Source organism: Mustelus asterias, chromosome 3 (genome assembly GCF_964213995.1).
Source record: "Mustelus asterias chromosome 3, sMusAst1.hap1.1, whole genome shotgun sequence".
Classification (NCBI taxonomy): domain Eukaryota; kingdom Metazoa; phylum Chordata; class Chondrichthyes; order Carcharhiniformes; family Triakidae; genus Mustelus; species Mustelus asterias.
This window is the reverse complement of record NC_135803.1, coordinates 57,116,412-57,143,532: the sequence shown is the minus strand read 5'-3', so window position 1 is coordinate 57,143,532 and position 27,121 is coordinate 57,116,412. Positions and strand designations below refer to the sequence as shown.

Genomic DNA, 27,121 nt, shown 5'->3' with positions numbered 1-27,121 from the left:
GCGGGAAGCTTTTGTAGGGATGAGGAAACAAGGTTCAGATGGCTCGATTGAGGGTTACAAATTAGCAAGGAATGAGCTGAAAAAGGGGCTTAGGAGAGCTAGGAGGGGACATGAGAAGTCCTTGGCGGGTCGGATCAAGGAAAACCCCAAGGCTTTTTACTCTTATGTGAGGAATAAAAGAATGACCAGGGTGAGGTTAGGGCCGGTCAAGGACAGTAGTGGGAACTTGTGTATGGAGTCAGTAGAGATAGGCGAGGTGATGAATGAATACTTTTCTTCAGTGTTCACCAAGAAGAGGGGCCATGTTTTTGAGGAAGAGAAGGTGTTACAGGCTGATAGGCTGGAGGAAATAGTTGTTCGGAGGGAGGATGTACTGGCAGGTTTTGAATAAACTGAAGGTCGATAAGTCCCCTGGGCCTGATGAAATGTATCCTAGGATTCTTTGGGAGGCAAGGGATGAGATTGCAGAGCCTTTGGCTTTGATCGTTGGGTCCTCACTGTCCACGGGGATGGTGCCAGAGGACTGGAGAGTGGCGAATGTTGTTCCTCTGTTTAAGAAAAGGAATAGAAATGACCCTGGTAATTATAGACCGGTTAGTCTTACTTCGGTGGTTGGGAAATTGATGGAAAAGGTCCTTAGGGATGGGATTTACGACCATTTAGAAAGATGCGGATTAATCCGGGATAGTCAGCACAGATTTGTGAAGGGCAAGTCGTGCCTCACAAATTTGATTGAATTTTTTGAGGAGGTAACTAAGTGTGTTGATGAAGGTAGGGCAGTTGATGTCATATACATGGATTTTAGTAAGGCATTTGATAAGGTCCCCCATGGTCGGCTTATGAAGAAAGTAAGGAGGTGTGGGATAGAGGGAAAGTTGGCCCATTGGATAGGTAACTGGCTGTCTGATCGAAGACAGAGGGTGGTGGTGGATGGAAAATTTTCGGACTGGAGGCAGGTTGCTAGCGGAGTGCCGCAGGGATCAGTGCTTGGTCCTCTGCTCTTTGTGATTTTTATTAATGACTTAGAGGAGGGGGCTGAAGGGTGGATCAGTAAATTTGCTGATGACACCAAGATTGGTGGAGTACTGGATGAGGTGGAGGGCTGTTGTAGGCTGCAAAGAGACGTAGATAGAATGCAAAGCTGGGCTGAAAAATGGCAAATGGAGTTTAACCCTGATAAATGTGAGGTGATTCATTTTGGGAGGACTAATTTAAATGTGGATTACAGGGTCAAAGGTAGGGTTCTGAAGACTGTGGAGGAACAGAGAGATCTTGGGGTCCATATCCACAGATCTCTGAAGGTTGCCACTCAAGTGGATAGAGCTGTGAAGAAGGCCTATAGTGTGTTAGCTTTTATTAACAGGGGGTTGGAGTTTAAGAGCCGTGGGGTTATGCTGCAACTGTACAGGACCTTGGTGAGACCACATTTGGAATATTGTGTGCAGTTCTGGTCACCTCACTATAAGAAGGATGTGGAAATGCTGGAAAGAGTGCAGAGGAGATTTACCAGGATGCTGCCTGGTTTGGAGGGTGGGTCTTATGAGGAAAGGTTGAGGGAGCTAGGGCTGTTCTCTCTGGAGCGGAGGAGACTGAGGGAAGACTTAATAGAGGTTTATAAAATTATGAAGGGGATAGATAGAGTGAACGTTCAAAGACTATTTCCTCGGGTGGATGGAGCTATTACAAGGGGGCATAACTATAGGGTTCGTGGTGGGAGATATAGGAAGGATATCAGAGGTAGGTTCTTTACGCAGAGAGTGGTTGGGGTGTGGAATGGACTGCCTGCAGTGATAGTGGAGTCAGACACTTTAGGAACATTTAAGCGGTTATTGGATAGGCACATGGAGCACACCAGGATGATAGGGAGTGGGATAGCTTGATCTTAGTTTCAGATAAGGCTCGACACAACATTGTGGGCCGAAGGGCCTGTTCTGTGCTGTACTGTTCTATGTTCTATGTTAAATACAAATACAATATGATTATTTAACAAACTCGCCATTTCCTTATTATCCAAAGGCTTAACAACCTCTGCACAAGTAGTGTAACAAGCTCTTCTTTATATAGTATTTATATAGTATTAAATAACATTAACACGATATAATATTTAGAGCAACCTAAATTTTGCAGTCAACAACAAAACAACTGCATTCACTGCTGACCTTGAACAAAGCGGCCCACAACGAAAGTGATCACTATCATTTGGAATTCCCCTTCCCAGAGTCAGTTTGAATCTGGCAAGGGGTTCACTAGGTGTCCAGCAGCATTAATATTATTAAGAACATAAGAACTAGGAGCAGGAGTAGGCCATCTAGCCCCTCGAGCCTGCTCCGCCATTCAATAAGATCATGGCTGATCTGAAGTGGATCAGTTCCACTTACCCGCCTGATCCCTATAACCCCTAATTCCCTTACCGATCAGGAATCCATCTATCCGCGATTTAAACATATTCAACGAGGTAGCCTCCACCACTTCAGTGGGCAGAGAATTCCAGAGATTCACCACCCTCTGAGAAAAGAAGTTCCTCCTCAACTCTGTCCTAAACTGACCCCCCTTTATTTTTTTTTAAGCAGGGTAACACCCAATCACAGTGAAGAATTTTCACGGATACTGTAACCGCAAAATCCAGGGGTAGCATTCTCCCAAAAATATTCTGTCGAATTTATGTTAAAAACTGGAGTAAATCCTGTTGGCATTTTCACCGGGATTTTCAAAATGAATCTCCCCAGTCTGTGCACTGCAGAGTGCACTAGCATGAACCACATTAAAAATCAGGGGGCGGGGCCTATTCGCACTGGAGAGGCTGGCAGCATAGCACTGAGCAGGCAACTGCGCATGTGCCAATCTGTCATAGCAGAGATCGGCACAAGCGAAGTAGGCCCGCACTACCAGTGTCCTGATCACCAGCCAGCCCTGTGACCCCGCATCGCTGCCCATGGGACCCCTCCATCCCCCCATCCACCCCCCTGCCGCAATCACTGGCCTCCCAGACGTGCCTGGGCTAGCCTCGATCTCTCCTCCCCTTCCCCAATCCAACCAGCAGCCTGGACCCACCCACACCCCACCTCCCCTCCCGCCCCCCGGCAAGCCCCAACCCCACCTATCTTTCTCCCCCCCCCCCGGCCGATGTCCAGCACTAATCGCTGGTCTCCCTTCATTTGTTACTGACCCCGGCGCATAGTGACAGCGGGATCTCCACCCCCACCAATCTCCCCCAAAAGGCCCCGCCCCCTAGCCCTGTCCGATGCCTGAAGGGCCAATGCCAATGTGCACCCTTGGCATTGCCCCTTGGGCAGTGGGCAAGGCTGACACTGCCAATGCCCATGGGACACCCCCTCTTACCCTGTACCTCCTGGGGGGCCTCCATGGCCCCCCCTTCACTCAAGCAGGGTCAGAGCGCCACCTCCCCACTAGTGGGGAGCTGTTGTAAACCCCACTAGAGTGAAACACTCCTGGCGAGGGCAGAGAGACTCGCGGGCCCGGAGACTTCAGTCCCGGGCCCCTTAACGAAATGGTAATTCTCACTTGCATAATTTATACAGCTCTGTGCCGATTTCTGGAGCAGAGCTGACGGTGCCGGAAATCCGACGGCCGGAGATGCGCGAAGGCCATGCCACCCAACAGGGAGCCCGCTAAACAGCCTCCATTTGAGTCTTCCAGGCCACTGTGCTGGGAGAATCCCCCCGCCCATCCCATCCCCACCTTTATAAATACAAATTGTGCTGACCAATGTCACACTTAAATCAGGTAAACACATTTTCTAAAAACTGCCCTTAAAAAGGGCCAACTTATGCCAATATAGCTCAAGATTAATTTTGCAATGGCATTCCCTTAAATACATTTTTCATGTATATGTCTGATCATCTTTCAAAATTGAAATACTTTCTGAGCTCCAAATAAATTGTTACTTTATCTTAAAGAAAATTCCAATGAAAATGTTGTTAGTGCAGCTCCTAGATCTCCTAAGGAGACCGTAAGAGTGACGTGAATACGTAACAAGAACATTTTGCACAAGAAACTTTTTTCGAAAAGGCTTGGATGGCCTTTTACCATTTGACATTGCAGAATTTACAGACACATTTTTTGTTAGCTTTCAAGTTACTTTCAAAGTAATAGCCCTATAAACCTATTGTATTATAAATCGGTGAGTGAAAAATAAACTAGACTATACTTTTCATCATCTGTTCCCATGTCCTCGTGGTCCTTGTCCAGTTCTTTAAGCTTCCAGTTCCTACGATGTTGCCTCCTACCCCGATCATAGCTTTTTTTAATCAATACCTAGAAGAAAATGCATAATGGGTAGGCATACATAAATAATTGGTCAGCTATGTATTCTCATCAATCTACACATCTCTGTAACAAAATGAAAAATATTCCTTTATTTTACTAGAAAAGATTGAATTGAAATCAGTTGGTTTACCGAAGTTAATCCTAAACTCCAACATGCTCCAAATTTTCTCAAAGTTTCATTGTCAGAAAAAACATTCAAAAATGTAATTCTATGCTGGACAAATGTTATTTCAATTACACCATCCACATATAAAACACCAAGACATTTTTGTAAAATTGTGGAAAAAGAATGGACATTACCCTAGGAAGGAGGAGGAGAAAATGAAAAAAATAGGGCCAATCAAAAAGGATTAAGAGTCTTGCTAAAAAAAGGAAGAGGCGGTAGAGAAAGTTGGTAGAGTAAATTACACTGCCTCAAACAGTGAAGATAATGATAGGTTAGACAATGTAGGGATACACAAAGTAAACCAGATTGTTGGTCCATTAACAGATTGATGTCACTGCTGTACAAGAACATTAGTAAAAGAACTACATATTACAAGAGTAGCAATAAGAGTGAGGAACTTATTAAAATAATGGATATATGTTGATTATAATGAATTGCTCATTTTGTGAATGAAGGTTAAATTCAGTGTACAAATATTTAGAAACTGAAGAGTTGCATCTTCAATAATATTATTAAATACATTGAGTAAATCCTCTTGTGATCTTTACAATCAATTTGACTGCCCAACCCCATTCCCCACAAGGCAAGCTGTCTAATGTCTTCGAAGTAGTCTGCAATTGTGTTCCATCACCAGCTGTTATGACATCAATTATGCACAGAATTACACAGAAATTGCAACACAGAGCCAAGCCATTTGTGTCAACCAGCCCATGCTGATATTCATCGTTCACACAAACAGCTGAACCAGTGTGCGAGCCATTGTTCTTAGATACTTACTTATAATTCCTTCTCTAATCTATTCTTAAATATTGAATCTGTTTCAGAGGAGAGTCTTTGAAATGACGCTCACTTTCTAGTATATCGGCAATATATTTTATTTGTTAACGGATAAAAACAACCCATCAATTAATTGCCTATAATATATCCTCCATTTACTAAGAATATATTGCTTTTCAAAAAAAATCAAGTTCATTTTTTTTCCAAACAAGGTAGTTAAGAAAAAGAGTTATATTCCTGTAATTACTGTTGACAGATATTTCTTACCACATCAGGAATATGCTGAGGATTCATCTTGTTCACAGATTCATCATTGAGGTTTGAATTAACCAGATCAAACCTAAAAGTCAAAACATTTTTATTTAAATACATGTTTTTAGGCTACATGCACAAACCGACTGAATTCCCACTTTATTCAAATACATTTTCTTACCATAATTTCAGTGCAATACTTGCAAAGCTGCTCATTTTGTCAGGGGATATGCTATTTTGCTATCCCCATGATCATATCCCCTGTAGATTTATTGCAACATTTGGACCAATGTGAAAAGCAGGTTTAAATCAAACAAACAAAAGTCTGTTCAAGATTACTTAAATCAAGAGATTCTCAATTTGAGTATTGCTTAAAAAAAAGACATGCTCAACGCTTTTTGTCTTACATTCATCAGGACAATTTTCAAGAATACCAGTTTGAGGGGAAAACATATTTATACTGTATGAGGAGAGAATGCTGATTAATTGAGCCCCCATAGTCCCTTGTGCCACATTCTGGGTCAGTCACCATGTTCAGATGCCTGAGCTTCAGCTGCAATTCCCCCATGCTGACACTATAGTTAAGAAAGCTCACCAACGCCTCTACTTTCTCAGAAGACTAAGGAAATTTGGCATGTCAGCTACGACTCTCACCAACTTTTACAGATGCACCACAAAAAGCATTCTTTCTGGTTGTATCATAGCTCAGTATGGCCCCTGCTCTGCCCAAGACCGCAAGGAACTACAAAAGGTCATGAATGTAGCCCAATCCATCACACAAACCAGCCTCCCATCCATTGATTCCGTCTGCACTTCCCGCTGCCTCGGCAAAGCAGCCAGCATAATTAAGGACCCCACGCATCCCGGACATTCTCACTTCCACCTTATTCCATCGGGAAAAAGACACAAAGTCTGAGGCCACGTACCAACCGAATCGAGAACAGCTTCTTCCTTGCTGCTATCAATTTTGAATGACTTACCTTGCATTAAGTTGATCTTTCGCTACACCCTAGCTATGACTGTAACACTACATTCTGCACTCTCTCATTTCCTTCTCTATGAACAGTATGCTTTGTCTGTATAATGCGCAAGAAACAATACTTTTCACTGTATGTTAATACATGTGACAATAACAAAACAAATCAAATCAAAGCAAAGCAATTCGCAGAAGCCCAGGCTGTAGGGAAAGAATAAGGCTCAGAGCCCAGGAGCAGGAGCACGAGAAAGGGACAGGAAGCTGACAGCTGCTGAATGGGTGGTGAAATGCAAGTAACCAGTGGCAGGGGAAAGGGGAACAGGACACCCAGCTTGGCTCTGCCTCTCAGCACCAGAGACCCGGTTCTTGCTCGGTACGGGGATCAAAGGTTACAGGGAAAAGGCGGGAGAATAGGGTTCAGAAACATATCAGCCATGATCGAATGGCGGAGCTGACTCGATGAGCCAAATGGCCTAATTCTGCTCCTACATCTTATGGTCTTATGGACAGCAATCACAGTGCAACAGCCAACTGCTACTTTGATATTTCGTATGATAAAACACTGACAGTTTTCCAAAATCATGTGCTGGCATAATTAGAAAAGCATGACTCATGAATGAAGATTAATGTCGAAAGTGCACACCATGTGCAAAATGCTTATTAGATACAACAGTATTTGAGTTTACAGAATGTCTCACACTTGAATGAAATACGTAACAGCCATATATAGATTTAGAGTAGCAGAAGTCAAATGAGCAGTTTATGGAAGAAAACAAAAACATTCACAGAACTATATGCATTTTAACATGTACTTCAAATTGTATTGTGATTAAAGGATTTCACATCTTAACTCATGGCGCTTTACAATTCTTAAATTAACTGCCTTTCTATTGGAAATTACTGACCCCAACACCAGATCCCCGTGATTAAGCAAATGTCCCAAATGAGTACGGCAATAGTACTGTTGGTTAGTGTCCATCTCAGATGTTTTCTGCACCCAGACCTCAGCCAATGTATGCTAGAATGAAAGTTAAAAAAAAGTTACCAACAAAATCACAGCAAAAAATAATTACCTTTGAAAGAAACATTTTTTTGCAGATTAGTTTAGCTACAGGGAAACAGTAAAAGGCATGCTGCAATTCATTACATTTACTTTGTAATGTTTACAATAACATTCAGAATTATCGCTTGCAAATTTTATGCACTTGCAAAAATGCAAGATGAGAAAGAGGTAAAATGTTTGCTAATGGAATACAAAACAATTGAACCTATTTGGTCTACTTATTGAAATACATAACTAGTTTCATATACTGCATTAAAAACCTAGAACACTCTGGTCAGCATATTGTATCATCAAGAATGTAACCATCCCGTTCCACTTGGAAAAGTTTACTATGGAACAACAGTTGAGAAATAAAGTTTATTTATTTGTGTCACAAGGAGGCTTACATTAACACTTCAATGAAATTTCTGTGAAAATCCCCTAGTCGCCACATGCCAGCATCTGTTCCGAGTACACTGACAGAATTTAACATGGCCAAGACATCTAACCAGCACGTCTTCCGAACTTGTGGGAGAAAACCAGAACACCTGGAGGAAACCCAGGCAGACGTGGGGAGAACTCACAGTGACCCAAACTGGGAATTGAACCCATTGTGAGTCAGCAGTGCTAATCACTGTGCCACCGTATGAGTCATTTATTTTTAAAATACTTTTGGTAACCTTGAAGAAAGTAGCACCACAAATTCAAAATTTAGGTACACAAAAAGCAGCATTCCACACAAAAAGCAGCATTCCAGTGTCAAGAGGGCTTTGACTTCACATCTAGAATGCCCAGGTTGACCCTCTTGCAGTGATGCCCAAGTTCCTTCACTTGAGAAGGAACAAGGAAGCATGGTGGCTGATTGCTGTCACCAGAAGGTTATGGGATGCAGTGCCCCAGACCAAGTCAGAGTTACAAATGAGCTAGACAGGGAAATCAAAATAAGACAGAATTTGTGCTTTCTTCGATGTTTTAAAATTGCGTTTTCAGAATACAAGTTAACAAATATAATTGATGAAAGTTACAAAATATAACCAAAGCACTTTCTCTTTGACAAGGTGCCGCATATGAGACTGTTTAATAAGTTAAGAGCCCATGGTGTTAAGGGCAAGATCCTGGCATGGATAGAGGATTGGCTGACTGGCAAAAGGCAGAGAGTGGGGATAACGGGGTCCTTTTCAGGATGCAGCCGGTGACTAGAGGTGTGCCTCAGGGGTCGTTGCTGGGACCACAACTTTTCACAATATACATTAACGATTTGGAAGAAAGAAATGAAGGCACTGTTGCTAAGTTTGCAGGTGATACAAAGATATGTAGAGGGACAGGTAGTATTGAGGAAGCAGGGGGGGCTGCAGAAGGACTTGCACAGGCTAGGAGAGTGGGCAAAGAAGTGGCAGATGGAATACCAATAGGGAAAAGTGTGAGGTTATGCACTTTGGAAGGCGGAATGGGGGCATAGACTATTTTCTAAATGGGGAAATGCTTAAGAAATCAGAAGCACAAAGGGACTTTGGAATCCTTCAAGATTCTCTTAAGGTTAATGTATAGGTTCAGTCGGCAGTTAGGAAGGCAAATGCAATGTTAGCTGTCATGTCGAGAGTGCTAGAATACAAGAGCAGGGATGTACTTCTGAGGATCTATAAAGCTCTGGTCAGACCCCGTTTGGGGAGTATTGTGAGCAGTTTTGGGCCCCATGTCTAAGGAAGGGTGTGCTGGCCTTGGAAAGGGTCCAGAGAAGGTTCAAAAGAATGATCCTTGGAATGAAGAGCTTGTCTTATAAAGAATGGTTGAGGACTCTGGGTCTGTACTTGTTGGGAGTTTAGAAGGATGAGGGGGTAACATATTGAAACTTACAAGATACTGCCAGGTCTGGATAGAGTGGACGTGGAGAGGATGTTTCCACTAGTAGGGAAAACTAGAACCAGAGGGCACAACCTCAGGCTAAAGGGACGATCCTTTAAAACAGAGATGAGGAGGAATTTCTTCAGCCAGAGAGTGGTGAATCTGTGGAACTCTTTGCTGCAAAAGACTGTGGAGGCCAGGTCATTGAGTGTTTTGATTAATACGGGGATCAGGGGTATGGGGTAAAGGCAGGAGAAAGGGGACGAGAAAAATATCAGCCATGATTGAATGGCGGAGCAGACTCAATGAGCCGAGTGGCCTAATTCTGCTCCTGTGTCTTTTGGTCTTAAAAATCAACAGCAAGTCACAATTATGAGAAAATATTTGCAGCAAGATCTGCATTTTGATTTTTTTTTTAACAAGTTCATATGCAATAATCTGTACAATTTCTCGATCAATATGTTTACCAAAAAGCTTTCATTAGGAAATAAAATTGTTGTGAAACAATTTTATTTTACTCATGATAATGCTGAGGCTGTGTCTAATATTTGGTCAAGGGCTGCTCTCAAAACTCTTGGGAACTGTGACACATTGTCATCTGCAGAAGTTGTAGCAATGTCAAACCTCAACTGTCCCGGGAGCAAATTTCAGTCCCAAGTCAGTTACAAAATTAGGCTCTTACCGTACATTAACAAAAATAGTTAAAGCAATCGAGGCAGTGTTAGCCTGTCTGTTTCAACGCCACAGTTTTCTGTCCTATTGCTGATGTGGCCTTTCTGAATGACTAATTGTTGCAGTAACTGAGTCTCTTGTTAATTGCAAGAAATACTGCAAACCATAGTGCATCCGAAATCACCTGTGAAAGGTGGTTCCATACCTCAAATGATGAGATGGAATTGCATGATGAAAGTAGATGGACCTATGCCAGACCAAAAAAAAGCTTTTGAAGTCGAAACAAATTTGGATATTCACTAACTCATCATTTTAGTGATTGGAAAAAAAAGAATATCTCAATTGTTTCAACCATAAAAAGGCTTTGTGGAATGATTGAGATCAATGCTACTTTAATGTATTTTGACTGTGTGTGGAGTCCTGCATTGCATCACTCAAACCAGTCTCCCACCCATTGACACTGTCTACATTTCCCACTGCCTCGGAAAAGCAGCCAGCATAATCAAGGACCCCACACATCCCGGACATGCCCACCTTCTTCCATTGGGAAATAGATGCAGAAGTCGGAGGACACGCACCAACTGACTCAAGAACAGCTTCTTCCCTGCCACCATCAGACTGTTGAAGCAACTTAAGTTGATCTTTCTCTACACCCTAGCTATGACTGTAACACTACAATCTGCACTCTTTCCTTTCCTTCTCTATGAACGGTATGCTTTGTCTGTATAGTGCGCAAGAAACAATAAATTTCATTATATACCAATACATATGACAATAATAAATCAAATCAAAATCAACATCACTAACTTCTCAGCAAGAAAGGAATACGAGGTTCCCACTTGCACTGTGAAGTTTTCAGTGCAGTATGTATTGGTATATGCCACACCATTTCTTTATTACTACTTTTTATCTATTACAGTCATAATAACCCACCCAATCGCACTAAGTGGTCTAAAGCATAAATAGGTTTCTACTTCTATACTAAAACATCTTTTTGCTCTATTGCACGATTACTTATTTCCTAAAACATCAAATACTTAATTCAAATTCCCACTATGAAAGCAGTAGCACAGCATCACCAGTCATTGCCACCCAAGAGGCAGATTCTTTAAATCTAAACAACCAATACAGAAAATATTACAGTTCAGACCCATTAGTATTTAGTCATTGGTAATTAGCTATAGTCCACAAAGGACCTTAGACATTTCTCTCCATTAGGTATAGCTCACTTGAGGCACACCACTCCACAAGCATGGGGCAAGTTGAGAAGGAAGGCCTCCATGAACTGCCACAACCAGATGGGGATTGAACCCATGTTGTTGGTGTAATAATGCATCAGACTTTAGTCATCTAGTCAAAGGAAACAACTGATCCCCCACAATGTCAAACAGATACTCATGCGTACTGATGCATTGAATTTAAGGTAGACTTACAAAGAACAAAGAACAATACAGCACAGGAACAGGCCCTTCGGCCCTCCAAGCCCGCGCCGCTCCCCGGTCCAGGATTGAATCCTGAATCCAGGATCCCCGCCCAATTTTCCAGCCTATCTACATACCAATATCCTATCCACCGAGCTGTCCCTCACAGCTACGATGCTTTGTTCATCACAACCTATTAACTCACCCCCACCCCCCCATTCCAGACCATGTGATCTCCAGGGAGTTTTAACTACGCAACAAAGGTCCACTTGGTTACTATGAAGCTGGCTGTGGAAAATAGGAAAATATGTTTTACAGATGTTGACAAATATTTAATACAACTCCATGGGAATAATAAAATCTTTCTGAATAATTGAATTTTCACAAGATTTTAGTATAACCAAAGGCCTCCCAATAGTGAAAAAATATCTGATACATGTAAACACAGTAGAACACCAATGAATGCCTGCTGGTTTGGAAGATTCTGAATGTTTTTATTTCTTCCTTCAATAATTCTAACAAAACTCAACATTTGCAAAAATTGTTTTCTTGGATGTCAAGAAGAAAACACCTCTTCAAACATGATCAGTTTACTTACTCTGGTAGATTTTGTGCCTGTACCAGGAACACGTTTGCAGTCTCCGACTATGTCAATATCCATCACAATAAACTCCTCCAGCTGCCCAGGTTGATAAAGGCTGTAAAAGGGGTAGCGCCAATAAGTAGAGCCATCAATTTCAGCAACTGCAAGTAATTAAAAAAGGCAAATTAGGACACTTCAACGCCACCTATTGTGGCACTCATTTCCATATTGCAACACTGAAAGAATTATGTCATGTGCTCTCCCTGAAGGCAAGTCCTTGGCTCAGTGTCAGCGGATGCTTCATCTCGAGCTGTTTTCTTGGCAGTTTTTGTCAGTAGCTGTTTGCCACTGCCTTCCACTTTTGAAGCAGGGTGAGGAGGCAGACCCAAATTTACTGCAGTCAGAACAAGAATCAAACCTGTGTTGTTACATTATTCTCAACCACCTGCTAGCCATCTAACTGAACCAATCCCCAAATGAAGGAATACTAGTATAATTCCAAAAAAAGCTTTAAAAATACAAAGTAAACACTTGAAAAAGTACAAGCTACACAGTTGATTTAGAGTAGAGAAAAATTTTAACACAACCAAAGGATTTAGATGACAAATTGGGAGAATGATGTACAACATACCACCTTAGCCAGCTATTATTTTCAATATCTATAACTACTCTACTCCAATTTATTTTGCTAATGTGCATAGCAAACTGCTCAGATCCATTTATTGCGTACATTACACAACAGAAAAGATAGTTAAGAACCTGGAACTCCCTTCCTAACAGTACTGCCAGGGTACCTATACCACATGGACTGCGACGATTCAAGAAGGTAGCTCACCACTAACTTCTCAAGGGCAACATATGCTGGCCTTGCTATTGATGTCGGTATCCCATGGACAAAATAAAAGGATCATGTTGTACGAGAAAATAATTGTGCTGGAGTGGAGTAACAGTTGTTCCTCAAGAAAAAATAATTCACTGTTCTTTATATTTAAAAAATCATAATGGATACATTAATACCTCATTTCAATGTCTCCCAGAGATTTTCTTATGCTTAGTATAAATAAAGAACCAGAGGACAGCAATATCTGTTGTAAACAAAAGCATCTACTCTTGCAGCAACTGACGTATACAGTAGACAAGCATACATTAAAGTATTAGATGCCTCACTTTTAACAGTTACATCCCAAAACATGCCACCCAAAATAATTTCAACCCTAGTAAAGATTTACTTTTGTTTAATTGAGTACATCATCGGCACATATATAATCCTCCGTCATTGTCATAGCAGTTACTGACATTATGTAACAGACGAACAAAATTCAAGATATACCTACAAAATGCAAGTAAAAAAAACAAACATAATTGCACAATGACTTTAGAACATAGAACAGTACAGCACAGAACAGGCCCTTCGGCCCACGATGTTGTGCCGAGCTTTATCTGAAAGCAAGATCAAGCTATCCTACTCCCTATCATCCTGGTGTGCTCAATGTGCCTATCCAATAACCGCTTAAATGTTCCTAAAGTGTCTGACTCCACTATCACTGCAGGCAGTCCATTCCACACCCCAACCACTCTCTAAGTAAAGAACCTACCTCTGATATCCTTCCTGTATCTCCCTTTGAAAAAACATCTTCCAATTCTAGTTTACATTAACAAAAATTTCAAAATGAAAACACTCAAGCAGAACAGCAGGGAAGCAGGGTTGGTGTTTCTGATCAATTATCTAGTTCTGATGAGTAATCATTGAAACGTAAATCCTTCTTTTCCCTACAGATGCTGCCTGACCTGCTGAATATTTCCAGCAACTACAACATTTTTATTTTCTGTCACTATTTAATCAGTATTTCCTGTTGTCTCCTAAAACAGTAATTCAGGCCGAATGCAGTTTCATGGACACGGACTCTCCTACAATAACTTATCTAGTGCCAGCCAGCTTTAAAATCACAGTAGTGGCATCAACACTGAACCCTCCTCCTCTAACCTAAAAAAAAAAAGACCCAGTGAGAGCAGGGCTTTGGAGAAAACAGGAGGAGGAAAGGTAAGTTTAAAATTTTCATTCACTTTTTTTTCCCTGTGTGTTTAAAGGGGCAATTATGAGTGTGAGGCCAGTATGTTGTTCCCAATGTAGGATGTGGGAGGTCCTGGAGGCTCCTAGCCTCCCGGACGACCATATCTGTGCTGGGTGTGTTGAGCTGCGGTTCCTAAGGGACCATGTTAGGGAACTGGAATTGCAGCTCGAGGACCTTCGCCGGGTTAGGGATAGTGAGGAGGTCATTGACAGGAGCTATCGGCAGGTGGTCACACCGGGACCACGGGAGGAGGGTAACTGGGTAACAGTGAGGAAGGAGAAAGCTCAGTTGATGGTGAGCACCCCGGTGGATGTGCCCCTTAATAATAAGTACTCCTGTCTGAGTACTACTGGGGTGGACAACCCACCTGGGGGAAGCAGCGGTGGCAGTGTCTCTGGAGCTGAGCCTGGCCCAGTAGTGCAAAAGGGTAAGGAAAGGAGGGTAGTGCTAATTGGGGACTCTACGGTGAGGGGGTCAGATAGGCGTTTTTGCGGACACAGACGGGACTCTCGGATGGTGGTTTGCCTCCCTGGTGCAGGGGTCCGGGATGTCTCTGGTCGAGTCCCAGAAATCCTGAAGGGGGAGGGAGAGGAGCCGAAGGTCGTGATGCATATAGGTACTGCTGACATAGGTAGGAAGAGGGAAGGGGTCATGAAAAGAGAATATAGGGAGTTAGGTAGACAGCTGAGAAAGAGGAATGCAAAGGTAGTAATCTCGGGATTGCTGCCTGTGCCGCGGGAGAGTGAGAACAGGAATCGGTGGAGAATGAATGCGTGGCTGAGGGACTGGAGCAAGGGACAAGGATTTGGGTACTTGGATCATTGGGACCTCTTTAGGGGCAGGTGTGACCTGTTTAAAAAAGACGGGTGGCACTTGAATCCCAGGGGGACCAATATCCTGGCGGGAAGGTTGGCTAAGGCTACTGGAGAGACTTTAAACTAGAAAGGTTGGGGGGAGGGAATCGGAATGAGGGGACTGAGAGTGAGGAGGTTAGCTCGCAAATAGATAAGGAATGTAAACAGGGTAAGAGGGAGGTTAGACGAGTGATGGAGAAGGGAAGTGCTCAGGCTGAAGGTCTGAGATGTGTCTATTTTAATGCCAGGAGTGTAGTGAATAAAGTGGATGAGCTTAGAGCGTGGATTGCTGCTTCGAATTGTGATGTGGTGGCCATTACGGAGACTTGGATGTCTCAGGGACAGGACTGGGTGCTTCAGGTGCCGGGTTTTAGATGTTTCAGGAAGGACAGGGAGGGAGGCAAGAGAGGGGGGGGAGTGGCACTGTTGATCAGGGATAGTGTCACGGCTGTAGAGAAGGTGGACGCCGTGGAGGGATTGACTACGGAGTCTCTGTGGGTGGAGGTTAGGAACAGGAAGGGGTCGGTAACGTTGCTGGGTGTTTTCTATAGGCCGCCCAATAGTAACAGAGATGTTGAGGAGCAGATGGGGAAACAGATCCTGGAGAGATGTAGGAATAACAGAGTTGTCGTGATGGGAGATTTTAATTTCCCAAACATAGATTGGAATATCCCTAGGGCTAGGGGTTTGGATGGAGAGGAGTTTGTTAGGTGTGTTCAGAAGAGTTTCCTGACACAGTATGTGGATAAGCCTACTAGAGGAGAGGCTGTACTTGATCTGGTGCTGGCTAATGAACCTGGACAGGTGGAGGATCTCTCGGTGGGTGAGCATCTTGGGGATAGCGATCATAATTCTATCTCCTTCACGATAGCATTGGAAAGAGATAGGATCAGGCAGGCTAGGAAAGTGTTTCTCTGGAGTAAAGGGAAATACAGTGTCATCAGGGAGGAAATTAGACGGGTAAATTGGAAGGAGGCATTCTTGGGGAAAAGTACCGAAGGAAAGTGGAGGATTTTCAAGGAATGTTTGTCTGGAGCTCTGCATGACAACGTTCCGATGAGACAGGGGGGTGTTGGTAGGGTACGGGAACCGTGGTGCACGAAGGTTGTGATGAACCTGGTGAATAAGAAAAGAGAGGCGGCACGGTAGCACAGTGGTTAGCACTGCTGCTTCACAGCTCCAGGGACCCGGGTTCGATTCCCGGCTCGGGTCACTGTCTGTGTGGAGTTTGCACATTCTCCTCGTGTCTGCGTGGGTTTCCTCCGGGTGCTCCGGTTTCCTCCCACAGTCCAAAGATGTGCGGGTTAGGTTGATTGGCCATGCTAAAATTGCCCCTTAGTGTCCTGAGATGCGTAGGTTAGAGGGATTAGTGGGTAAAATATGTAGGGATATGGGGGTAGGGCCTGGGTGGGATTGTGGTCGGTGCAGACTCGATGGGCCGAATGGCCTCTTTCTGTACTGTAGGGTTTCTATGACTTCTTCTATGACTTCTAGAAGGTTCAGAGAGCTAGGAGGTGTTAAGGATTTAGAGGAGTATACGGGATGTAGGAAGGAGCTTAAGAAGGAAATTAGGAGAGCGAGAAGGGGTCATGAGAAGGCCTTGGCGGGTAAGATTAAGGAGAATCCCAAGGCTTTCTACAAATATGTCAAGAGTAAAAGGATGAGATGTGAAGGCATAGGACCCTTAAAAGGTGAAGGGGGAAAAGTTTGTGTGGAACCGTTAGAAATGGCGGAGCTGCTTAATGAATACTTTACCTCGGTATTCACGGTGGAAAGGGATCTGGGTGGTTGTACTGCTGGTTTGCGGTGGACAGAAAGGATCGAGCATGTGGACATAAAGAAAGAGGATGTGTTGGAACTATTGAATGGCATCAAGGTTGGTAAGTCGCCGGGACCGGATGGGATGTACCCCAGGTTACTGTGGGAGACGAGGGAGGAGATTGCGGAGCCTTTGGCGATGATCTTTGCATCGTCGATGGAGACGGGAGAGGTTCCGGAGGATTGGAGGATTGCAGATGTGGTCCCTATATTCAAGAAAGGGAACAGGGACAGCCCGGGAAATTACCGACCGGTGAGTCTAACCTCAGTGGTTGGTAAGTTGATGGAGAGGATCCTGAGAGACAGGATTTATGATCATCTAGAGAAGTTTAGTATGATCAAAAGTAGTCAGCACGGCTTTGTCAAGGGCAGGTCGTGCCTTACGAGCCTGGTTGAGTTCTTTGAAAATGTGACCAAACACATTGACGAAGGAAGAGCGGTGGATGTGGTCTATATGGACTTCAGCAAGGCGTTCGATAAGGTCCCCCATGCAAGACTTCTTGAGAAAGTGAGAGGGCATGGGATCCAAGGGGCTGTTGCCTTGTGGATCCAGAACTGGCTTGCCTGCAGAAGGCAGAGAGTGGCTGTGGAGGGGTCTTTCTCTGCATGGAGGTCAGTGACCAGTGGAGTGCCCCAGGGATCTGTTCTGGGACCCTTGCTGTTTGTCATTTTCATAAATGACCTGGATGAGGAAGTGGAGGGATGGGTTGGTAAGTTTGCTGACGACACCAAGGTAGGTGGTGTTGTGGATAGTTTGGAGGGATGTCAGAAGTTGCAGCGAGACATAGATAGAATGCAAGACTGGGCGGAGAAGTGGCAGATGGACTTCAACCCGGATAAGTGTGTAGTGATCCATTTTGGCAGATCCAATGGGATGGAGCAGCAGTATAAAATGAAGGGTACCATTCTTAGCAGTGTAGAGGATCAGAAGGACCTTGGGGTCCGGGTCCATAGGACTCTTAAATCGGCCTCGCAGGTGGAGGATGCGGTCAAGAAGGCGTATGGCGTACTAGCCTTCATTAATCGAGGGATTGAGTTTAGGAGTCGGGAGATAATGCTGCAGCTTTATAGGACCCTGGTTAGACCCCACTTGGAGTACTGCGCGCAGTTCTGGTCACCTCATTACAGGAAAGATGTTGAAGCCATTGAAAGGGTGCAGAGGAGATTTACAAGGATGTTGCCTGGATTGGGGGGCATGCCTTATGAGGATAGGTTGAGGGAGCTTGGTCTCTTCTCCCTGGAGAGACGAAGGATGAGAGGTGACCTGATAGAGGTTTACAAGATGTTGAGGGGTCTGGATAGGGTGGACTCTCAGAGGCTATTTCCAAGGGCTGAAATGGTTGCTACGAGAGGACACAGGTTTAAGGTGCTGGGGGGTAGGTACAGGGGGGATGTCAGGGGTAAGTTTTTCACTCAGAGGGTGGTGGGTGAGTGGAATCGGCTGACGTCGGTGGTGGTGGAGGCAAACTCGTTGGGGTCTTTTAAGAGACTTCTGGATGAGTACATGGGATTTAATGGGATTGAGGGCTATAGATAGGCCTAGAGGTGGGGATGTGATCGGCGCAACTTGTGGGCCGAAGGGCCTGTTTGTGCTGTGGCTTTCTATGTTCTATGTTCTATGCACATTTTCCAGCAAATGGGATTGGGAATTGAGAACGATTTTAGCTTAACCTAGACCAGAGGCAGTGTACAATCTCAGAATAAGGGCAAACCATTTAGGATTGAGATGAGGAAGAATTTCTTTACTCAGATGGTGGCGAATCTTTGAAATTCTCTACCACAGAGGTTTCTGGAAGCTCAGTCACTTGAACATGTTCAAGACAGAGTTCAACAGATTTCTATATGCTAATGACAAAGGGATGTAGGGATAGAACGAGAAAATGGCACTGGGATAGACAAATAGCCATGATCTAGCTGAATGGCAGAGTAGGCTCAAGGGGCTGAATGGCCCATTCCTGTCCTGATGTTCCCAGCAGGGGAAACTGTAATGTTCGCATTGCTGCCCTGCATGAGATCACTAACTCAGCACAAACCACTGACTAAATACAATAGCGTTATCAACTCAGAACCCCAGACAGTATTCTGCAGCACAACTGTCATAAATAATCCTAAACTGCACCCTTATTGTAAGCACTACTTTCAATTATTCACCACTTTTTAACACTGGGTCTTCCCTGCAATACAATTGCAATGTTATGCTGCACCACTTTAAATTACTCACAGTAAAATTATATTTTCTATACAAAGAATTAAAATCTGACATACATAAGCGTTCAAGCTGTGTGCTCTTCACTTGCGATTGTCAGAATCCATTCATTGGATTGCAACCTTGAAACTGCTTTTACAGCATTCTTTACAGAATGGACACAACCAATGAATCATTCAAGCCACACCGTGATTCAACTCCGCAATCGTTGTAGTTCTAAAGCAAATACCTTGATGTACACAAAATCTCTACCACATTAAAATCGGTAAGTTGATTACCTCATTCCAGCCTGGATATGGTGAAAGAAATTGTCAAGTGCTAGTATCTACTTATAGCAACAGCAAGTCTGTAGATGAAGCTTTACATGATTGACTTTAAATCAGTCATATTTTGACTTTAGGTGAAAAAGCTTTGGCATTGTTGATCTAACAGTAACCTGATGGCTCTACAAATTTAATTATTTCCAGCAGCTTACATCATCATAGTCAAATCATCAGTAACCACCCCCCCCCAACCACCTCCCCCCCGCCACCAAACAACACCCCCCCCACCCCCCCCCCAATTGGGATGTCAAAAAGTTTAGCAGTATATTTTTATCAAAGGATCAGCTTAAAGCTCAAGTGGAAAGCATGGTCTTGCCTCAGATATGTAACATCTTACAATTTTCTCTCCCGAAAAGGGGCATTTGTTCAGCCATTCTACCACTGTCTCAAAGCCTTCCTTCGGACCACTGCACAATGGAGTATCACAACTGCTTAGAAATATACATGTATGTTTTTGATTTGCTTTATTATTGTCACATGTATTGGCATACAGTGAAAAGTATTGTTTCTTGTGCGCTATACAAAGCATACCGTTCATAGAAAAGGAAACGAGACAATGCAGAATATTGTGTTACAATCATAGTTAGGGTGCAGAGAAAGATCAACTTAATGCAAGGTAAGTCTATTCAAAAGTCTGATGACAGCAGGGAAGAAGCTGTTCTTGAGTCGGTTGGTACGTGACCTGAGACTTTTGTATCTTTTTCCCAACGGAAGAAGGTGGAAGAGAAAATGTCCAGGGTGCATGGGGCCCTTAATTATGCTGGCTGCTTTGCTGAGGCAACGGGGAGTGTAGACTAGAGTCAATGGATGGAGCTACATTCACAACCTTTTGTAGTTTCTTGCAGTCTTTTGCAGGGCAGGAGCCATATCAAGCTGTGATACAACCAGAAAGAATGCTTTTTATGGTGCATTTGTAAAGGTTTGTGCGAGTCATAGCTGACATGCCAGATTACCTTAGTCTTCTGAGAAAGTAGAGGCATTGGTGGGCTTTCTTAACTAGTATCAGCATGGGGGGACCAGGACAGGTTGCTGGTGATGTGGGACACCTAAAAACTTGAAGCTTTCAACCATTTCCAAGTGCAGGCTTGGTTAAAGCAATTTGCTGTACTACACGGACTTTTAAATTCCAACTGCAATTACACACATGGCCACTGGATGCCCTCAAAACAAGAAGCAATTTGCCAATGTGTAGTAGACCTTTACAGTTGTACAAAATACATAAAATGCCCTATGAAAGTTATAATTTGAAGACTACCCTAGTTGTTAAATAGTTCTCTCCCATTGCCAAGAACTTTAAGTTTCAACCACAGCCCTTTGTTAAGCTCAATGTTTAAGGACTTACATTGCCAGTGCAAGAGTTTTCCTGCCATCAAGCAGCACTACCTCAACGAATTCAAAGGCAGGCCAGTGAAGGTAAAGTTCATTGCTAGGATAATGAATGCCCAAAAGAATATAAAGTTACTGACATACCTCTGTCAAGTTTCCATACATATTGGGGGTGATTTTTTGGCTGCGTTGCGTCTGGCACAAATCCCACTATATCAGGAAAATTCCAGCAGAGGCCTGAAATGGGATTCGCACAGGCCGCCAAACAGTTTGCGATGTTCCTGGCCCTTCCCAGCAGACGTAATTAGATTCGTGACTTATTTAAATATATTTTAATATTCAAAATCAGCTTAATTCCGAATCTTCCAGGAACGTCATATGTTCCCACCAATCATGTATGACACATTTTAACAGGTTGGCACTGCCAGGATGCCAGGTGGCAGTACCAAGGGGATGGGGCCTGAAGAGGGGGCCCAATGCTGATGAATATTGAGGGGGGGTTCCTTTAAATTCAATGCGAGTTCGGGGCACCCTTCAAAAATGGTACCCCGATCTCTGTGAAATTGGGCTTTCTGGTGTGCGTAGCCTCCATACGCCAGTTTTCTGACAGAACCTGACACTTTGCCATTTTTTGGTAGAATTGCACCAATGATATTTCATCTGACTACAACTATCATCTTCAGAATATTAACAAAAAGTCAGGTTGATCTAGAGGAATTATGTTTAGTTCCATCCCACACTGAAATCTCAGGACCCAAGGGAGGGGAGACTATTTTACTGTAACCTCATTACCCAACAAAAAAGTTTTCGATTGGAGGAGGGAAGATTACTTCAACACAACCTCTGTATCACCTACTGAGCACGTTTACTGACTCTCTGGATCTCCTTCCTCCCCACTTATTCTTAAACTGCTCTCTCCCCTTTTTTCATTTTTGTCAAGTGTCCCCACCTCCTCTCTTTCCACCTTCCCCTATTCTCCTCCCTTTCTCCTCAGCCTGGGTACGGTTAGACTCTCATTATTCTACAAATTGCATTCGGTCTTGATTCTCCATGCACAAAGCATCAGGAGATCAACTAGTGATTTATTTAAAAAAATTGTTTAAGACTTAAATTGAACTAAAGCCAATTCACATTTAAAATAGTCCATTTTGGATCCTCTCGCAGGAATTCTACCACCCCACCCAGAATCGCAGCGGGCGAAGGGCGGACAATGGAAAGATCCGTTGACTTCGGGCGGGATTTTCCGCTCTTGGGTCAAGCAAGACTGTAAAATCCTGTCCTAAGTCTCCATTTTATTGTGTTCACTCTTTCTAGTTTTCATGTTATATTCCTTTGTCTAGTAAACCACTGGTACAATTCAAACACCCATTCCAGAGTTTATTGGACCAACAGACCAACCAAACAGTATTCCCACTAATTTGCTGCAGTGCTAAAATATGAAAACAAGTATCAACAAACCCTCTTAGTATCAGTGCAGCATATATTCATGTAAACAGAATTAGTTGTCAATATTACAGTGCAAATATGGGCAAAAGTACTACAAAAACTTACTCTGCAGGCTGTTAGGATCAATGAGGTGCATTGTGCTAGTCACACGAATGCAAATACAGATCTGTTTCATGTTTCCAAGGCTCTGAGCAAGTCGTGGTGGCAGGCATACTAAATTGTCCTGTTAAATAAAAAGGAAAGAAAATTTTAAACCTTCTTGTAATGTCTTTACTATGAAATGTTTAGAGGATCATTTCTACTTCCTTTATTATTGATCAAAATTAAAACCGAGCCACTAAATATCTGCTACTTTATAATCATATATATATATTTCAATTTATAGCATGTTCATGTGAGCTCTGCTTGTTTATCTTCCCATTAAAAATTCTGTTTTACATCTTCATGCTAGCATTAATGATCAGTGCACCCTGAAAAATGTCCATACTGAATAATTATTAATTACAGTATAAGCAGTGCACGTTTAGAATTAACAGTTGTATGGAAATATATTCTTCAGGCTGTCGACACATCCCATAAAATAACAAACTTCTTAGACTTTGGCAATGCACTTGTCTAATTAAAGATTCAAATATCATGAACAGCTTTTAAACCACTGCATTATTAGTCTGGTAAACATATTAATATGGTAACTTTATTAGAATGGCAACTTTAGCCGAATTAGAAGACTTGTTCCAGTGACATATTAAGTTGTATTTTTGCAAGTCACCACAATGAAGCATCCATACAAAAAAAATCATAAGGTGTCTTAAAATACATTATTACAACAGTAGCACTTAAAACCATGTTATCACCTTACAGACAGGAACAATTTCCACAGAGAAAGTACTTTTGTAATTATAACTGTTGGAGTGGACATCATGGGAGATTAGACGCTGAGATGCCTTGTACCTTCAAAAACATAATAAAGTTTTTTTATTGACTACACAAGAATATATTTTCCAGAAAATGAATTTTCATAATGCGCTGTGCTATATCTTCTTGATAAGCCCAAAATGTGTTCTCATTTAGTTTCTTGTTAGATGACTTGTATAAGGCAATTTTCCATCCCCCACCCCAAAATAATGATTGGATAAAATGGAACTGGAGGCCAGCATTCTTACAGAGTGAAGCTTCATTCAATTTAATCTGGGGTGACCCACCAATGTGCAATATAACAACTGACAAGTACAACACTGCATTTATATTTACTTCTAATGTAGAAAAATATCTAAAGTGCTTTGGAAATGTAATCTGCCAAAGAATTAAATATTAGAAGTGATTTAAGCTGTATTAAAGTGGAATGTTATAGTTAGGGTCATAAAAGGAGAAGGTTTAGAGATGGTGCGCAATGGGAGGCTGACCAGAAGAGCATTAGATCAGTTTCAGCATCAGAAGGGCTGAAGCAGGGATGAAACCAGGTGAGGTTATAGAAGTAAAAGGTGATCTTTCAGATGCAGATTTGGGAAGATGGGACTAGCGGGAGGATGGTTATTCTTTATCAATGCAATCTTGGATAGGCTGATCTACTGCTGTACCCTGCCGTAAGCTTTGCTGAAGTGGTTTCCACGGATTGCTATGACCCTTGCAGTTTCAAGTGCTTTTAAAGGCCTAGTTTGTGTGTGTGTTTGAATAGTTTAATTTGATCGGTTGCCTACTTACTTGCTGACATTCCAGCATCTACACATCATAGGATGCTACAAATCCATAGGATGAATTTATTCTGTCATGTTTCTTCTCTCACCACCACCTGCAAGACCTGTCTGGCAGCAATGTGTTTCAGGATTCATCCAGTCAATGAAGTTCTCTAGCCAGAATACATTCTGTGCTCTTGCTAGTCTAAGGCCAGGATTTTGCAGTCAGCAGCAAAGCAAAAGCACTCGTTCATTGTTGACTGTGAGAAAAGCTGTGTGGTAATTTAGCAATCTGTGTGGTAGAAATTTCCCCTTTCCCCAGGGCAGTTTAAATCCCCAAATCAAGGGGATGCCTTGGTGTGTAGATGCTGGGATGTCAGCAGGCAAGTAGGCAACCAATCAAATTAAACTATTCATACACAGCAAACTAGGGCTTTAAAAGCACTTGAAACTCATAATTGCAAGGGAGTTGGCAATCTGTTGAAACCACCTCAGCAAAGCTTTTGGCAGGGTACAGCAGTTTTAGAAGGTTTGTGACAGATTTCTGATTGAAGAGATTCAGGGGTGTGTGGGAAAGATAGGCAGATTTGGAAGGTGATAACATGGGCAAGGGCATCAGAGAAAGAAGGGAGATTGAAGAAAGGGTTGGCAAGTGGCTGAAGGTGAATTACTTTGAGAGAGAACATGAGAGGAGATGGAAGAGAAATTACAGAAAGATGTAGCTTGGGTAGGAGGGATGGAAAGCAGCAGAATAGTAAGTTTTGTTGGAAGATCATAAGGAGCAATGGCAACTGGCTTAAAGAAACCCATCATCGCGGGAGAAAGAAGTCATGGAATAAACTTTCTACCCAGAATAATCTATCGAGTTATCGATGATTAATGCACAGAACGAGGCCAAAAAACACTCCAACCAGATCTGGTGATGGAGGAATGAACTAGCTGCATTTCAGACAGATTAAAATCTTTGAAGAGGTGAAGTTAGCAGTGGATGCACGAAACAGAAAGATTAGCAAGAGGCAGTGGGGCAATTTAGGTTGCTGCTCATTAGTGCAGTATTGACCCCCACTTTGTGAAATCACAATACATTCTATTTTAATTCTTCAGAAATTATTACTGTTCCTTATATATGGGCATATGTAGTTTATAACCCTATTTCTTCAATGTTCTACTGACACAGATAAAAAGTATTGTTTGAACCTCAGTCATTCTGCTTTGTCAGTGGAAGAACAGAAGTTACAAAATATATCTTGTTACATTTGCGTATTTAATAACAAGTCTAACTGTAGTTGAGCTATGAATGTATAAAGATCAGGGGGAACCCTAAGAAACAAAAGGTAAGCACCCTATATTAATCCAGGAACAAAATGCACTCCCAGGGAAATACATAATTTGCTTAATTAAAATAAAATTATCTGACCAAAATGAATACCAATTGCTAGGATTGAAAACATACTAGAAGAAAATTAAGGAAATTTAAAGGAGTGATTATGGAAGCAGCAAAAAGTGTATTTTATAAGAATGTAAAAAAATACTTCAGTTATTATCAATGTAACAAAACCATTTGAAAAATAATTAACATAGAAAGTGTAAAAAAATCTAATCTTAATTGTCTTGCTATCCAAACAATTATTTCAGTTTGTCTTCAATCCATTTCAGTATACACAAACGGTTACAAAATACAATTTGATTAAAAACTCAATTCACTTCAACTAATTATCCAAGATTAAAGAATCCAAGTTCAGTTTAATAAATTGCACAATTACTATAATAGCAGAAAAATAAAGCAATAATCATGGAATATGACCCCATAAGGACTACTTAGCATGATTCAAACAAGATTAATGAGTAATATTCCAATAATGCTAATACACATATGTATGCACTACAGAACAGCCACCACATTCTGACATTAAATATACATTCCAGTAACATACAAAATAACTGAAGAAACCCCAGGAAGGCGAGAAGCAATACATAATTTTGACAAATTAGATATCAGCTTTAGGTTTAAAGTTCAAAATACAATCTGCCTTACAGCACCATGGGGTTACCGACTGCAGCGGTTCAAGGTGGCGACTCACCACCACCTTTGCATGGCCAAGTAGAGACGAGCAACAATTGCTGGCTCTTCCAATTACGCCCACATTCTAGGAATCAATGTATCCCTCACAATTGTTTAGTTTTTTATACCTACTTGCAAGGAACTGTACATTGCAGGAAGTCCAGCATCTTTTGTGCATGTTGCTTGGATCCATAATAGAAATCCAGACCATCTAAAATCAAAAATTCAGTCAGTGTCGAGACTAAATATTTGTGTTTTGAAAATATTCAAATAACCAATTTCAAGAAAAAGGTTGTCCGTAAAAAGATTAAGGCAGAGTCATAACCTTGCACTGCTTTATGCAAACATGGTTCAAATTTACCTTTCAAATAGTCCAAATGTTAAAGCCAGAGATGGTTATTTAATTTTGGAAGTAAATTTAAATTAGCATACAGGCAGTCCCCGGGTTACGAACGCCCGTACTTACGTACCGACCTCCGTAAAGCCTATTACTTTTAAAAATCGAGTTACATACAATGGTCCGTACTAACGAACGGGCGAACTACATTGCGCGACGCTCAAAACACTGCGCGTTTTCAGTGGTTCGTCGGCCCGAGGGAGAACAACGCCATGCCGTCGTCACCATTTTAAGTCGGATCGCGTAAACACTGTTGTGTGCATTGTGTTTTGACGTAAATTTTTCGTGTGTTTACCCTCGTAATCATGGCTCCAAAGCATAAATCTGACGCAAGTGATGGTGATGCATCGAAGAAAAGGAAAACGATCACGATTGAAATGAAAGTGGAAATAATAAAGCGATCCGAGAGAGGTGAAACGCCAACAAACATTGGAAAAGCGTTAGGCTACAGTCGGTCAACGATCGGGACAATCAGGAAAATGGCATGTCTCAAACTCTACTTTGGCCACTTTATTGCCATGAAATTTTATCTGCATCGCCTTGATATTGTACTGTGCAACAAATATTGTATGAGTACTTAACATTTTCTTGTACAGTTTATTTTACTAGAATTAATTTGCTTATTTTCAGAAAACAGGAAATTGAATTGGAGAAAATATTGCTGTAAGCTACTTTTCACCTCCACACACCTGAGAATTCACACTTTCCCTTGAAAACTGTAAAGGCTATAACTGAGCCATATGAAGTTGAAAGATTGAATTTTTAGTATTTCTTGAACTTAGGCAGAACATCAATGGATAGCAAAAATAAGTCTGATTCCTAATTCTAATATTAGTGAAAGCACCCTCCTAGAAAGCATGCGCACATGAATTTTTGGGAAAACTGGTCAAGTTCAGATTTGATGCCCTCTCAAATAATCCAATTGC

At 42.2% G+C, this 27,121-nt stretch overlaps 1 protein-coding gene across 1 annotated transcript in view; it reads right to left on the bottom strand.

The window, feature by feature from the left end:
- Positions 1-27,121, bottom strand: part of nmd3 (NMD3 ribosome export adaptor) — a 43,644-nt gene that overhangs the window by 5,278 nt on the left and 11,245 nt on the right. Inside the window, exons 8-14 of the mRNA XM_078209032.1 lie at positions 25,931-26,009; positions 22,918-23,014; positions 22,169-22,286; positions 12,034-12,179; positions 7,364-7,476; positions 5,498-5,570; positions 4,169-4,275 (exon numbers count right to left, since the gene is read on the bottom strand). Of these exons, the coding sequence (XP_078065158.1) occupies positions 4,169-4,275; positions 5,498-5,570; positions 7,364-7,476; positions 12,034-12,179; positions 22,169-22,286; positions 22,918-23,014; positions 25,931-26,009 (733 nt within the window). The remainder of the gene's footprint in view (positions 1-4,168; positions 4,276-5,497; positions 5,571-7,363; positions 7,477-12,033; positions 12,180-22,168; positions 22,287-22,917; positions 23,015-25,930; positions 26,010-27,121) is intronic.